The 17,080-nt window shown below is 37.1% G+C and overlaps 1 protein-coding gene across 1 annotated transcript in view; it reads left to right on the forward strand.

Moving 5' to 3' along the window:
* The window catches only part of KIF13B (kinesin family member 13B), a 269,721-nt gene that overhangs the window by 23,374 nt on the left and 229,267 nt on the right, over nucleotides 1-17,080 (forward strand). Inside the window, 1 exon segment of the mRNA XM_043988280.1 lies at nucleotides 1,653-1,746. Coding sequence (XP_043844215.1) covers nucleotides 1,653-1,746 — 94 coding nt within the window.

Raw genomic sequence — 17,080 nt, forward strand, 5'->3', positions numbered from 1 at the left:
CTGAGAGTAGACTAGTGTTACGAAAAGCCATGGATTAGAGAGTATTCAGGAAGTGAGAGAGAGAGTGTTCAGCAGTTTCAGATTCTTTAGAGAGATTGAGAAAGATGAGAGTTGAGGGAAAATCCCTTAGATTTGGCAATTGAGAGATCATTTGTATATTTTGAGAATTCATTTTCATTTGGTGATGGGGTTAGGATGCCAGACTGCAGAGCAGTTAGAAGAGAGTGGTGATGAAGTGGGGACACCCAATGTAGACATTTTTTTTTTAAGGATCAAGAATTTTAGCTGAGAAGAGAAGGAAAACTGAAAACTGAAAGCAGGCATGATGAGACCTAATGAAGATTTTTTTTTTTTAAAGAATGAGGGGGGCAACTGGATGGTGCAGTGGATAAAGCACTGGCCCTGGAGTCAGGAGGATCTGAGTTCAAATCCAGCCTCAGACACTTAACACTTACTAGCTGTGTGACCCTGGGCAAGTCACTTAACTCCAATTGCCTCACACAAAAAAAAGGAATGAGGAGATTTAGGTGCATTTGTAGGTGGCAGGAAGGGACTAGTAGATATTGAGAGACTGATGATTAGAGGGAGAATAAGGGCAAAATGCTGGGGAAGACGTGGTATGGGGATCAAGGGTGAATGTCTAGGCATTGGCTTTAGCAGGAAGAAAGGGGATGGCTGTACAAACATTAAGTGGGTTTGAAAAAATCTATACTTTCTGGATTGTAGGAATTTGGGATATATATGGGAAATGTAATATAAAAATAAAAGGCACCAATTTTTAAAAAAGACCCTATTTACCAAGAATGAAAGATTAAAAATTAACTCTCTAAAATTTAACTCTAAATCTTAATACAATAAATAGGACTAATGCCCATACAAATTAAGATATAGCCTGTTAATCGTCCTCTGTAGGATGATTTTAAAGTTGGTTTTATTTTCTTCCATTTAAAAAATTTCTTTTCTGGGGGCAGCTAGGTGGTGCAGTGGATAAAGCACTGGCCCTGGATTCAGGAGAACCTGAGTTCTTTTTTTTTTTTTTTTTAGAATCTGAGTTCTAATCCAGCCTCAGACACTTGACACTTACAAGATGTGTGACCCTGGGCAAGTCACTTAACCTTCATTGCCCCGCCCCCTCCCCTAAAAAAATTCTTTTCAATTCTAGGATTTGTTTTTCAGTATTATGGATTTGATATAGACAACAGATTTTTCAAGAAACATTTGTAGTAACTTAGAGTTATTAAAGCTATTTAGTATGTGGTGCAGTGGATAAAGTGCTGGAGTTCCGAAGTCCTGACAAGTTTTCCCGAGTTCAAATCTAGCTTCAGTGACGCCAAAGAAAAGACTCCTGGTCTTGCCCTCAAAGACCTTCACTTCATGGCGAAGCTTTTCTATAGTAAGTCTCCAGTAGGTGGCGTCATTCCAATCATTACACCCTTACTAGCTGTGTGTCCCTGTGCAAGTCACTTAATCCTGTTTGCCTCAGTTTCCTCATCTGTAAAATGAGCTGGAGAAGTTAATGGCAAACTATTCCAGTATCTTTGCCAAGAAAACCCCAAATGGGGTCATGAAGAGTCTAATGCAACTGAAAAATAACTCAACAACAATAATTGTTCAAAATAAACATGTTTTTCCTGGTTTTTTTTCCCCTACAGAATTTGACCTGCATACCAAATGTGTGGTGGATGTAGATGCAAATAAAGTTATCCTTTATCCTGCAAATGCTAATCTTTCCAAAGGAGATGTCAGGTAAGATAAGAAACAAAATCAGATTAATTCCATTTTTATGTTTGTTTTGAGATTTGATATCACCTGTGATGACTTAATTCTATAAGTAGATATTATTGAATGCCCCTTGCATCTGAGATATTATGCTAATGTATAATATGAGCTAAGCCATGTATTGGTAGCAAAATTAGTATATGCTGGGCGATACAGTTGATAGAGTACCAGGACTCCTCTTCTTGAGTTCAAATCTGGCCTCCGACACTTATTAGCCATGTGACCCTGGACAAGTCACTTAACCCTGTTTGCCCCACTTTCCTCATCTATAAAATGAGCTGCGGAAGAAAATGGCAAACTACTCCAGTATCTTTGCCAAGAAAATCCCAAATAAAGTTGTGAAGAGGCAGACATGACTGAGATACAACTGACTGAAACGGTCTTGTCCTAGAGCAGTGGTGTCAAACTCAAATAGAAACAAGGCCTCCTGATTATATTTTCATCTGTTTGGGCTACAGCGAGGCAGACCATGATTGCCACCACTGTCCTAGAGGAAACTAGGATTCTTCTTGGAGAGATAAAGCCAACTCATGAAACAGTTAAAAAGGCAAATAAGGGAGTGTGTGTTTAAGTGCCAAAAGGAGTGTTTCAGAGAGGAAAGTGCAGTAGGAGTTCAGAGAAGGGAGTGAACCATAAAGCGGGAGTAACTGGGAGAGAGGCAAGTGCTGAAGGTTGGGTAATGTTTGAAGGGCAGCAGTGTCAAAAACACTCATCTTTTTCTTCTCACTTGGAATACACGCACCCCTTGGCTAGCCCAGTGTTCACTTATCCTTCAAAGCCTAGCTCAAGACCCCCTCCTCCTTAAGGCCTTTGGGCCTATTCTCTCCCTCTGTTGAACTCCTGCAACAACTCAGTCTGGAGAATGCAACTTAGCCTTTGTGTGCTCTTTCCTTGTTAGCTGTTGTATCTTGTGTCTCCAGTTGATTGTAAGCTTATCTAGAGTAAGAACTATTTGTTACATTTCTAAGTTATCCCCTCCCCTTAAAAGTGTGGAGAACATTGTTAAGTTTGTGGTGATTTGATTATTTGCAAAAAGAACAGCCAGAGCCAAAGGTAGTGAGTGAGGGGTAGGGAAAAGGCCCAGAAAGTGTGCCGCATTCGGAAAATCTTGAGGTAGACCTGACTAGACTGGTTTGTGTTAGAGATAAGCAAAGGTCATACTGGTAGGTTGGGGCCAAATCGTATAGCACCTTGGAATGTCCTTTAAAGGAATCCAAGCAGTCTTTTGCAAGGGAACCATTAAAAATTTTATAACAAAGGCAAATCCGTGTTCAAATGAGATTTTATTTATCTCTATCCACCCAGATAGATATAGATACATAGGTGGAGCTATTAAACAGACCTCGCTATAAATGTGAGTTGCTTGATGACGGTGGTAGTCATGATACATTTTTTTTTGTTTTTACTTTTTAACATTCGTGTTTTTATTCTAAGTTCCAAATCCTCTCTCTCTTTCTCTCTAGCCCCTCTCCCACCCATTGAGAAGGCAAGCAATATAATACCCATTGCATATGTGAAGTCATGCAAAATATTTGTATATTAGCCATGTTGCAAAAAAAAAAGGCAAGAAAAATAAAGTGAAAAAATATGCTGCAATATCCATTCAGAGTTCAGTGATGATAATTTCACATCAGAGAACACACACTGAATCTTATCTAAACTTTGTATCTTCCCCAATGCCTACTATAATGCTGTGGACAGAGTAGTAGGCACTGAAATGTTGGCCAAATTGAACTGAAGATTTATCTATTCTAGATGCAGTGAATAAGACAGATTGACAATGGCCAACTGAAGGCTGGAAGACCAGTTGGGAAGTCGTGACGATAGTTTTGGCAAGGTGGTTATTGAGGGCTTAGACCAGAGCTGAGGGAATGGAAAGGAAGGGATTGGCAGAGTGGCTTGCACATACTAGTATTAAGTGAATATTGGTTGATTTGATTTGAAAACTTTAAGGAATTAGTGGGAAATATTAATAGAACTTTGCTATTAACTGGATTATCAAAGATGAATCCAAGATTTGGGACCTGGATTAGCCATGTAGTCCTTAGTTTTACTTGGAAATAGTTACTTTTGGTAGCATTAATAATTCTTAGAATAATTTTTAGAATTTGTCAGCTGAAAAATTAAATTACTGCTATATTTGATGTGATAGGTGGACTCATCCAGAGTTAGAGAGTGTTTGGTCTGTAGACGAGAACACTAAAAGAGACATTATTATTGTCTTCATAGCTAAAAGAATATTTTCTAGAAAAAGTAGCAGACTGGTTTTCTGATATTTTAGATAGTCAATATGCTATTCTAGAGAACTAGATGGCACAGTGGATAAAATTCTGGGCCTGGAGTCAGGAAGACGACCTAAGTTCAAATCTGGCCTCAGACACAAGCTATGTGACCCTGGGCAAGTCACTTAACCATGTTTGCCTCAGTTTCCTCATCTGTAAAAAATGAGCTAGACAAGGAAATGGTAAACTATTCCAGTATCTTTTCCAAGGAAACCCCCAAAAGGGTCATGAAGAGTTGGGCACAACTAAAATGACTAAACAACAATATGCTGTACAGGACTGATATGCTTGGGAGTTACAAGGTGGCAGACTTCAGTTAAAAATGTGAAAGTACTTTGTTCGGACTAAGCTGTCCCAAGAATGGAATGGGTTCCCTTATTAGAAGCTGAGCTCTCCATCACTTTTTTTAATCATAAAAGTATTTTATTATTTTCCAGTTACATCTAAAGATAGTTTTCAACATTTGTTTTTAAAAGATTTTGAGTTCCAAATTTTTCTCCATTCCTTTCTTCTCTTCCCACCCCCCCAAGACAGAAAGTAATCTGATACAGGTTGTATATGTACAATCACATTAAACATATTTCTGCATTAGTCATGTTGTGAAAGAAGAATCAGAACAAAAGGGAAAAACCTCAAAAAAGAAAAAAAAAAGTAGAAACAGTGTGGTTCAATCTGCATCCAGATTCTACAATTCTTTTTTCTGGATGTCTCCATCTCTCTTAAATTAACTTCTGCTTTCTGATTGAACATTTGGTAGGTGTGTAAATGACAATTCTTGTAAAATGTAGGAGGTTGCACTAGATTGGTGCTGTCAAACTCAGAAATGGATCCTTGGAGGCTACCTATTGACTTAAGAAAACCACAAATTCACATTACTTATGTTGTATTCATATTTGTTCATTTTGTTAAATGTCCCCTGATTATATTTTCATCTGGTCTGGGCCTGCACTTGGGAGTTTTTCAGGCTCTCAGCCAACAGTGAGTTTGACTTGATGACCTCTAAGGTTCCTACTAACTTTCAGATTCTGTGACTAAGTGCCAAATGAACCTTTTAAGATTTTTTCATGAATCTTGAAAGTGGTTACATTGAAGCTTTTGTCTAATATCATAGGACCATTTTAATCTTTCCCCTGCCTCGTCATTGTTTAATGTGATGTCAAGATAGTAAAGTGCACATCATAAATAAGTAAGCTGAAAGCTTTTATTTAGCCTTTCTTTGCAGGAAATGGTGATTCTCTTCTCAGAAGAGGAACATATTATTCTCCCTTTCATCCTCTGTTTTTGTGTATTTCATATGTGAAACCTTGGTACCATTTCAAAGATATGCTATTTGGTGAATCAAACAACTTAAATAACTAGACATCCTTTTCTGATGTATAATTTTTTATCTGTATTTTTAAATTCTGCTAAATCACACTTGTTATCATGAAAATAATAATATTTGTGCCTTTATTTTACTGAACTAGCCCTAGGAAAATTTGTGAATTAGATGCTTTTGTCAACTTTTTGACCTCCCTTGATTTGTTTACTCCACTGAACATTGAGGGTTTTTGAGGATCCCTACATCCTTTTCCTTTTTCCTCGAGTTCGTTATTCTATATCTCTTTCTTATTATCCTCATCTAACATGAACTAATAACCGGTTTGTTGGTTTAAAGGGGATTATGATTTGACCTTTGGCAGTATAGAAAGCCTTCAGTTCATGAAACTAGTTTATGTTCCAAAAGTTCATTTGGAAAATTTTCTGGACTACATTTTCTCACAGAAACATTGTTTTAAATGTTAGGTTCTTAGGCTTACCCACAAAGACCTGTTTAATCGATAATGTATTAGAAGTGCTGAAATTACTATGTATCTCCATACCCCCATTTCTTCCTATTTACACTGTATGTGTCTTATATATACATAGTTGTTTGAATGTTGTGTCTAGGTAACTCCTGAAAGCCTCGCTACCTAGGAGCAGGTTTTAGAAAAGGAAATAGATTGTCCTGTGACAATCACAGTGGGGTCTCTCTGTAAGTCATTGCCATCAAGATGGTTTCCAGAGCACTCCTTAATAGGCTGATCCTTCCCCTAGAGGACAGTCATCTGTCAGAGAGTCAGTGTGGTTCCTGAAAGGGCCAAGGAATGGTTGATACAACTCCAGGAGAAATGCCTGGGATAGAACAAAGATCTATATACAATGTTCATAGATCTGATCAAAGGCTTTGATACTATCAGTTGTGAGGGCTAGTGGCAGATCATGGCAAAATTTGGCTGCTCAGAGAAGTTCATGAGTATTGTACATCATTGTCAGGACAGCATACTTGCATGGTCAATGGACAGTTCTCCTGCTCATGCTCTTTAGTATGAGGTTTTCAGGGATGTTGTCAGTCACCTTCAATGAAGATGAAAATGGCATCAAAGTCAGCTACCACACTGATGGTAAATTATTTAACTTGAAAAGGCTACAACCCAAGACTAAAGTGGAAGGAAAGTTGGTGGTGTGTGACTTTTTGTTCACAGATGATTGTGTACTTATTGCAGCCTCTGAGACCGAGATGCAGCAAAGTATGGATTGATTGTCTACTTCTTGTGCCTAACTGCTTTGGTCTAACAGTTAACACAAAGAAAACAGGTTCTCCACCAGCCAGCACTGCATCATCCGTTGTGATACCATTGGGTCCAGCAAATGGAGAAATTTTGAAAGCTTTGAAAATTTTGAAAGTTTACTTACCTTGGCAGTATTCTTTTTTTTTTTTTTAAATTTTTGCAGGGCAATGGGGGTTAAGTGACTTGCCCAGGGTCACACAGCTAGTTAAGTGTCAAGTGTCTGAGGCTGGATTTGAACTCAGGTACTCCTGAATCCAAGGCCAGTGCTTTATCCACTGCGCCACCTAGCTGCCCCTTGCGCCACCTAGCTGCCCCAGCAGTATTCTTTTCAGGGATATACACATAGATGATGAGGTTAATGCACACATTGCCAGAGCTAGCTCAGTGTTTGGGAGGCTCCAAAGGAAAGTGTAGGAGAGAAGAGTTATCAGGCTGTCTACCAAATTGAAGGGTGTCTACAGAGCCGTTGTGCTGGCCTCATTGTTGTATGCCTGTGAAACCTGGACAGGCTACCAATGCCATGCTAGGAAACGGAATCTCTTCCACTTGAATTATCTTAGGAAGATTCTGAAGGTCACCTGGCAAGATAAGGTACTGGACACTGAGGTCCTTTCTCAAATTGAGGATATTTTTTAGAAGGCCTAAATGAAGTTAGGGGCGGCTAGGTGGCACAGTAGATAGAGTGCCTGTCCTGAAGTCAGCAAGATTCATCTTCTTGAGTTCAAATCTCAGACAGTTAATAGCTATGTGACCCTCAGCAAGTCACTTAAGTCAGTTTGCCTCAGTTCCTCATCTATAAAGTGAACTGGAAAAGGAAATGGTAAGCTACTCCAATTTCTTTGCCAAGAAAACCCCAAATGGGGTCATGAAGAGTCAGATATGAATAATCAGTCAAAAAAAATCCATATACACACACACCTATCTCACATCACTCTCTAAACTTGAAGTTACATTACAATTCATCCCTTAAAGGTTTTTTTTTTTTCAAGAATATTAACATTTTGGAGGAATTGCTGAATTAGAAAATATTTAGAGATCTTTATTTTAAGTAATTTGGCTACTGTTTTTTGTTTAGCTTTTAAAGGAGTATGGTTCTTTAGTAAATGTAGGTGAGAATTCTCTTGAATAATGTAGTTGCTTAGGAAGGCATTGATCAGTAATTTTACTATTTTAGAGTCAAAAATAGCAAGGGAAGAAGAAATTTGAAAGCAAATAGAGAGAGTCATTGGTATGTTTTCTGACCTAGTAAATTAACTTTGAGACACATTTAAATGGCTATTATTGAGCAACTGGGGAGGATACAAAACCTAGATAAACCCAAGACCCTTCCTTCATAAGGGATTATAATCTAACAGAGAAGTATCAAACAAAATTCTAGGCGGCCAGAATCAGATTAAATTGTAATTGGGAAATGTTTAACAATAACAACAAAAAAGTAATACACCATAGATAATGTTGATTTGTGGTTTTCTAAGTCAGTATGCTGCTTGCAGGGATCTGTTTCTAATTTAGTTGGATACCACCTGTCTAGTATGAGGATGTGGCACATATATAAATAATAATAAATAAAAGGATAGGCATGATGGATGAGTGAATGTGATTGAACCAAGCTCTGCTCCATCACTTCAGATAACAGATGCACCTAAGCAAAAAGAACAGCCAAATAAACTAAAGCCCTAATAAGGAAAATTGCCTCACTGAAGAAAGAAACAGATTGACTGAAGAAATGAGGAAACAAAAAAGAGACTCTAACCCTTGAATAAATATTATAGTGTTAAAGAAGACTTAAAGAGAAGACATTAGGAGGAGAAAAAAGTTCCCAAAGAGAAAACAGATCTATTGCAAGTCTCTCCAGAGGGAGTTCTTCAGCAAGAGAAAGCAGGAGGATTTGGCATTTGAGGAAGATGAAATTTAGACCAGTGAAGGAAGAGAAAAGATGCAAATAAGAGACAACTGTCTGGAAAATTCTTTGGAGATTCTTAACAAAATAATATGGAAGATAGAATGATCCCGATTAAAGAAAAGTGGCAGAGATGGCCTGTTAATTAATAAAACAGAATCAATGAAAAACACAACTAGAAGGTATTAATGATACAAATGAATCTATTGCTAAAAACAAACCCCCTAAATTTCCTCAGAATGCTGTTTTAAAAAAAAGAACAAAAACTATATTGCCTCTGGAAAAATAAACCTAAATTATTGGAACACCTACAGATTCAAAATGAGAGGCTGAGATGAAGTTTGATATATTTTTGCTGACACCCCCCCCCCCAATCAAGAGCAGTAGTCATGATTTCAAGACAAAGTAGAAGCAGAATTACAGAATATTAAAGAAAGAAACATGGTTAATAGAGCATAGATTTAGGATTCCAAGGGCCATTAACATTCATTTTGCAGATCAGAAATTTGAGGCCCAAAGAGGCTAAGATTAGATAGAGGTGGTAAGTAATAGAACCAGGATTCAGTCCGATGTTTTCTGATTTCAAAGCTAGTTCTCTTTTGTACTTTTCAGTGGTAGTGAATAAAACAATATCAATCTTAAGAATATTTATTGCAAATGGCATGGCAACCAAATATATAAAAGTCACTCAATTAACATTTATTAAGTCAACTAGCATTTATTAAATGCTTACTATTTTCCAGGATACTGTACTAAATACTGGGAGGATTGGGGGGGGGTTAATTGAAACACAAATAAATTACAAGTTATTCGGTATTAATAGTAGGAGACTTTAATTTCTCTCTCCCAGAACTGGACAGATCCAATAGATAAACAGAAAGTTAACTTGGAACAGATTGCTAAAAGTATTAGAATTGATATTGAGAGATCTGAATGGAAATATCAAAAAGTTTACATATCAAACAGTTATTTTTTGTTTTGGTTTTGCGGGGCAATGAGGGTTAAGTGACTTGCCCAGGGTCACACAGCTAGTAAGTGTCTGAGACTGGATTTGAACTCAGGTACGTCTGAATCCAGGGCCGGTGCTACCTAGCTGCCCAATATCAAACAATTATTAAACCTTTACAAAAATTGATCTTGCTCAAGGGTATGAAGATAGAAATCTTAAATACTTTATATGCATATAGATAACAATGCAACAAAAACAGTGGTTAATATGGAAAATAATAAGCTAAAGAAGCAAACTCACATGGAGATTGGAAAAGATATGCTAAATAATGAGTACATTAAAGAACATTATAGAGGTGCTAAGTTATACTACAGGATAAATAATATCAATACAATATATATTTGGCTACAGCTAATATAACCAGCAGACACATTCCTAAATGAGTAAATTAACAAAGGAGAGAGACCTGCAGTGAGCTGAACATCAGGAGAAAATTTAAAAACTTAATAATCCAAACAAGCACAGAAGGAAAAAATATTGAAACATGAAGATAAATAAATAGAATTGAAATATATAATAATATAATAATTATAATGAACACAAGAGAAATATATTTATATAAATTTATAATATATAATGTAACATAATTTATAATAGATTGATAATTACATGACAGTAAAGCAGAAAATTTTAATGAGTTGGATTAATAAGTACTGAAACAAAATACATTGGACAAAACAGGAAACAGATAAATTATCTAATCTTAGAAAAAAAACTATGACAAGTCCATCAGTAAAAATTTATTAGGTGCCTAGTATGTGCTGGGAACATTGCTAAATTCTGGGGAATACAAAGAGATGTCAAAAAACACTCCAAAACTACAACAGTTCCTGATCCCAAGGCTCTCACAGTAGAATGGCAGAGATAATATACAAAGACCTGTAGTGATAGGGTTGGTGTAAGTAAAATTCAGTAAGAAATATTAATTATGAACTGGGAGAGGGTGTGTGTGTATATGAATTCAATTATATGTATTGTACATACTTTTACATAATACTGTATGCAAACAAGCTTTATACAAGATGAATTAGGGGTAGTCTCAGGAGGAAGACACTTAACACTATGTATAACCATAGGAAAAAGGAAGATAACTGTGTTAGTCAATTAGCATTTATTAAGCGCCCCTCATGTCTCTCTGTGGACCCTATGGATACAGCATTGAGGACAGACACAAAAGGTATAAAGAAAGGCAAAACAAACTTACTAAAAAAACCAAACTGGATACTCACTTACTCTGACCTTGGAAAAGACAGATAACTTCATATGATTAAGAAGCATTGAATAAATGTTGGTGATAGGTTAGTAACTGTGCTAGGTTCTGGAAATATAAGAACAAAAATGAGATGGCCCTTGCCCTTAAGGAACTTACATTGAAATAGTAGTAAAACTAATGATAAATTGAGGAGACAACTTTGATGCTGTTTGTTCAAGTTAATTCATAGTATTTTTTTCCATAAAAGTATTTTATTATTTTCCAGTTACATGTAGAGATAGTTTACAACATTTATTTTTATAAGATTTCTAGTTTCAATTTTTTCTCCTTCCCCACTCCCCAAGACAGCTAGCAATCCGATATAGGTTATATATATATACAATCACATTAAACATATTTTTGCATTAGATATGCTGTGCAAGAAGAATCAGAGCAAAGAGGAAAAACCTCACATCAGAAAACCAACAGCACCAAAAACAAAAGAAATAGTATGGTCCAATCAGCATCCATATTCCACAGTTCCTTTTTTTTTTTTTCCTGGATTTGGAGAGCCTTTTCCATCATGAGTTCCTTTGGAACTTTCTTGTTCCATTGGATTGGTGAGAAGAATCTAGTCTATCACAGTTGATCAACATATAATGTTGATGATACTATGTATAATGTTCTTCTGGTTCTGCTCATCTCACTCATCATCAGTTCATGGAAGTCCTTCCAGGTTTCTCTGAACTCCACCTGCTCATCATTTCTTACAGCACAATAGTATTCCATTACATTCATATATCACAACTTGTTCAGCCATTCCCCAATTGATGGGCATCCCTTCGATTTCCAATTCCTTGCCACCACAAAAACAGAAGCTATAAATAGTTTTGTACATGTGGGTCCTTTTCCCTTTTTTATGATCTCTTTGGGAAAAAGACCTAGTGGTAGTATTGCTGGGTCAAAGGTATGCACAGCTTCATAGCCCTTTGGGCATTGTACTCCAGAATGGTTGGATCAGTTCACAGCTCCACCAACAATGCATTAGTGTTCTAATTTTTCCACAACTTCTACAACATTTATTATTTTCCTTTTTTGTCATATTAGCCAATCTAATAGGTGTCAGGCAGTACCTCAGAGTTGTTTTAATTTGCATTTCTCTAATCAATAGTGACTTAGAGCATTTTTTCATATGACAATAGATAGCTTAATTCATAGTATTTTTTTAAAAATCAGTTGATTAGTAATACAAGGGTAAAGTTGCATGGAAAGGTTTTTTTCTTATTTTAGAAGGTGATAAAATGTTGTACTTGTTCCTGGGGCAGAGCTAACCAGTAAATCACCACGTTAGCAGCAAAGATTGGCTTTGTGTATGCTTGACAAGTGCTAGTGGGTTTCATTTGATAACTAGTAAATAAGCCCCAGTCTGAACACAAAAGTAAAACAGTGCTGCTATATTGGGGTGTGTCATATAGCACTGAAGCAATTCTCTTTTAGTGACCCTTTTGCCTTGGTTTTTTTTTTTTTGACCCTGAATATATTAAATTATAAAAACATGAAAGTGAAGTTATATGGTACATGTTAATGAAGAAAATAAAAAATTAAATGTTTGTAAGTTTAGCTTACTCTTTAAATGGATCCCATTTTGAATCCTTTTGAAAAGCAAATAATTACCCTATAATTCAAAACTTGTGCAGTTTTCCTATTTCTGCTATTCTAAAGTAAGGCACCATCGTACCCTTTCGTAGTATATGCTGCTCAGAGGCTCATTGAATTAAAGTTGCCAGAGACCTTTGAGGCAATCTAGTCCAGTTCCCTCATTTGACAGAAAAGGAAACTGAGGCCAGAAGAGGTCAAGTAACCTCCCTCAAGTTACACAAGTGTAAGTACTTGAGAAATAGGATCCCAATTCAGATGCTCTGATTCCAGATTCAGAGCTCTCTTCACCTTACCTACACTGCATCCCTCTTTGAAGCTTCAGCAGCTTTTTTTCAAGCAATTCATTAGGTAAGAACTTTTGCACATGTGGTCATTTTGCTTCCCTCCAGTTCTTTTCTAACTCTTGTCCCACCTTCCTTTTTGGTGCTTAAATTCCTCCCAACTTTTATATGTAAGTGTGAATTATATTCATTCATTTGCTGCCAGCATTAACATGATGCTGGGTATAGTGCTACCAAATATAAAAATTATCTTGTTTCCACTAAAATATTACTTCTTACATTTTGTTTTTTAATAATTGCCTGATTAGACTGGAGTATGCTCTTTTTCACTTTCTGTCATTCATTAAAATTCTCATTTTCTTGTACAAAATGACTCATATGGTAATGCTTTACATAATTGTACATGTATAAACCATATCTGCTTGCCGGCTTAGGGAGGGGGTAGAGGAGGGAAGGAAGAAAGGATAAAAATTGAAACTCAAGACTATTTAAAATGTTTTATCATAAAAGTATTTTATTATTTTCCAGTTACATGTAAAGATAGTTTTCAACATTTGTTTCCATGAGATTTTTAGTTCCGAAATTTTTTTCTCCCTCCCCCCCCCCCCGACAGAAAGCAGTCTGATATAGGTTATATATGTATAATCACATTAAACATATTTCTGTGTTAGTCATGTTGTGAAAGAAGAATCAGAACACAAGGGAAAAACCTCAATAAAGGAAAAAAAAAACAACTAAAAAGTAGAAACAGTATGGTTCAATCTGTATTCAGAATCCAGAGTTCTTTTTTCTAGATGTGGAGAACATTTTCTATCATGAGTTCTTTGGAATTGTCTTGGATCATTGCACTGCTGAGAAGAGCCACGTTTATCACAGTTGATCATCACACAGTGTTGCAGTTACTGTGTACAATGTTCTCCTGGTTCTGCTCACTTCACTCAGCATCAGTGCACTTAAGTCTTTCCAGATTTTTCTAATATCTGCCTGCTCATCATTTCTCATAGCACAATAGTATTCCATTACATTCATATACCACAATGGGCATTCCCTCGATTCCCCAGTTCTTTGCCACCACGAGGAGAGCTGCTATAAATATGTTTGTACATGTGGATCCTTTTCCCTTTTTTATGATCTCTTTGGGATACAGACCTAGTAGTGGTATTACTGGGTCAAAGGGTTTGTATCATCCCATAGCCCTTTGGGCATAGGAACTCAAAAACTATAAATAAAAAATCTTTATTGCTTTTAAAAAATAAAAACAATATTTGAAAGTAAAAAAAAAATCATTGCCTAATTATCAGATTTGCCGATGACAAAAAGCTGGGAGGAATAGCACACACATTGACTGTCAGAATCAGAACCTAGGAAGATCTTTATGGCTAGAGAATTGAGAATAATCTATAATTTGGTAGAAATAAATATAAAGGCTTACACTTGGGTTCAAAAATATCAAATGAACAAGTACAAGATGGCAGGGTTTGATTAGACAGCAGTTTGTCAGAAAAAGACATGGGGGTTTTAATCGATTGCAAGCTCAGTGTGACTTCTACATCGTGATATGGCTGCAGTAAAAGAAGCATAGCTTACACAGGAATGAGGAGGTAGGGCTAGAAGCAACATGGCACTAAGGGTAGAGTGCTGCTGACCTTGGGGTCAAGAAGAACTGGATTCAAGTACCACATCTGACATTCTGTCTTCGTGACTCTGGGCAAGTTGCTTAGCCCCTTGTTGGCCCTAGGCAACTCTGCTAAACCAGAAGTGGCAGAACAGGTGCCAGCACGCATTGTTAGGAGTTTCTGATATTTATGCAATAGATCCAGGCTTTAAGTAGGAAAAATGTGCCTTAGTCCTCCTGAGCCCATGTTACATGAGGGTAAGTTGAAAGAGCTGAGGATGCTGAGTTTGGAAAAGAGAAAGCTGTGTTAGAAGGAATGGGAGCAATATTCGGGTATGTGAAGGGCAGTCATGGGATCGTGTTAGATTTGTTCTTCTGTGTGGGCCCAGAGGGCAGAACCAGAGGCAGTGGGTGTAGAGGGTAAGAGTTGCAAAGAAGAAAATTAAGGCTGGATATCAGTAAAAACTTAGGAATGAAAAAAGTCATCCCAAAGAGGAGTGGGCTCTTTCAGTTGGTAGAGTGAGAGAGGCTGGATAAGTGCATGGTGTATGTAGCAGGGATTCCTTTTTGGGTAGGAGTTGGACTTTAAATGCTTCCGTTCTAAAATTCTGTAATTAATAGTGTACAGCTGGTCATTGCAGTTGCTGGCCCTCAGCAATCCTTTATGGTCTAGGAAACTAGCCAGGTCTTCACATTGGAGCTCATTCAGGTATGTATATATATTTGCCCCGGCTTTAGCCATTCCACCCCACTACCCTTATAAGGAAGGATCTGTCACAAGGAAAGTGCTAGGGCTTCTTGAGAACAGCTTCCATGGGCCCCCATGTGGACCAAATGTCACTGGCCTAGCCTCACTGGAAGAGCATAGCTTCTGTAAATTATTTATTCAAGTACCACATCCCTTGGACATTTCAGACCTTTAGAGTTCTGAGACAGATTGCAAATCACAGTTAGAGAGGAATGAGGCTTTTGCCTTCTAAGACCTTCCAATCTCAGAGGAATGAGTAGCGTCTGCTGAGTTAATGGCAGGCCTGAGATTGGAATACTGAGGAGTCAGGTACCAGAAATCTTGACACCAGGAAGTGTTAAAAATCACACAATGTTAGTTGGAAGTCTATTCCCCTTCATTTTACAAATGAAGAAACCGTGGCCCTAAGACGTGGACTAACTTGCTTAATATTACTCTTCTTCATCCCAATCACCATTACTTTTTCAGTATACTAAAATAGAAGGTTGGAGTTCCTAGAAGATCAACTCATTTATTTCCTAGCGTTTCCTGGGATTAACCCTGATTACTAGTAACTCTGAAACTGAGACAGTCATTTTGATGCAATTGAGGGTGCCTAAAACTAATGTTGTTTGAGGGTTCTTCTGAATAAAACGAGTCAGTGCTATCATGAAACTATTTCATTTTTATATTTTACTGTATGTAATTGGCCAGTTTTACTTCAGAAACTATAGAAGGAACATCCCATTTCAAATATGTTTTTGTATTTTTAATACAGATAATGTAATTTAAGTGGGAAAAATGATTGTATGATTGAGTATTTTTGGTCAGACTTCTTAATGAGAACAAGTGGGGTATTTATTTTTGTAACCCATATCACCTTCCTATTCCTCTTTCCTGGCCCTTTGTTAAGGAGAAAAGGAGAATTATGTTGGGAGGAATGTAAATTTTAGGTTCCAAGTGCTGAACTTCCAAGCTGGGGGAAGAGAGCACAGCCCCATTTCATTTGTTGTGTCTCCACAAAGGTTGAAGGCCCATTTGGGAGGTGACAGTCCTGTAGCTTGTAGAAGAGGGAGGTGAAGAAGCAGGTAAAGCAGAGATTGAGGTAGATGAGCAAATAAAAAAGCAGCTCCTTGTACCTTATAAAGTACCAAATACCTGGCTGTTTTTTAATACCCTGACTGCCATGGCATTGACAAAGTACATGATGCTCTGAGATATGTGTGATAGCATCAGTGGTTGCTGTTTTAAGGCAGAAGGCAAAGTATAAGGTGAATTATACGGGTAAAATATTTGTTTTGATTTTTCTAATCATAATGTGGGAGGATACATAAGGAAGTATGCAAGTCAATAGGGTAGTTCAGCAGGTCCCTATGCCTGGGGAAAATAAGCAGTTAAGAAAAAAAGACTAACGATGAAATCAGAAAGTTTACTAACCTGAAAATCCTGCCTGTTCAGAATATTCCATGCATCATCTTTGATGCAGCTGCCCCCAGAAAGGGATCACCTTTTCATAAAGTTGCTTAATTGGGGCCATCAGACCATTCCTTTTGTTATATTGCATGTAGTTTGTCACCATCCTTGTACTCTGTGTGATGTGGAGGAAAGAGGAAGGATTTAGAATCTGAGCATATAGGCTCAGCTCTGATTCTACTACTCAATTTGCCTTTGGGCAAGGCATTTCACTTTTTTTCTGTGCCTATTTTCTCACCTGCAAAATGAAGCTGCTACACTATGTCATTGGCATCAGACATATTTCTGCAGCCTCATATTGGCATAGAAAACCACAAATTAACATTATCTATGTTGCATTTTTATTTATTTTGTTAAAAATTTCCCAACTACCTTTTAATCTGGTTTGTACTCTTGAGTTTGTCACCTGGACCAGAGGAAAGTAGTTGGTACCTCCAGGCTACATGATCTCTAAGACCCAGCTCTAAATCTATGATCCTAAATATTAATATTCTCAAATAAGTTCTCCATTATAGTCACTCAGTAACTGTTGGTCAAATTTATGAGGGAATGATGATACTTTAAGTTTTTCT

This window comes from Dromiciops gliroides, chromosome 2 (assembly GCF_019393635.1).
Source record: "Dromiciops gliroides isolate mDroGli1 chromosome 2, mDroGli1.pri, whole genome shotgun sequence".
Taxonomy (NCBI): domain Eukaryota; kingdom Metazoa; phylum Chordata; class Mammalia; order Microbiotheria; family Microbiotheriidae; genus Dromiciops; species Dromiciops gliroides.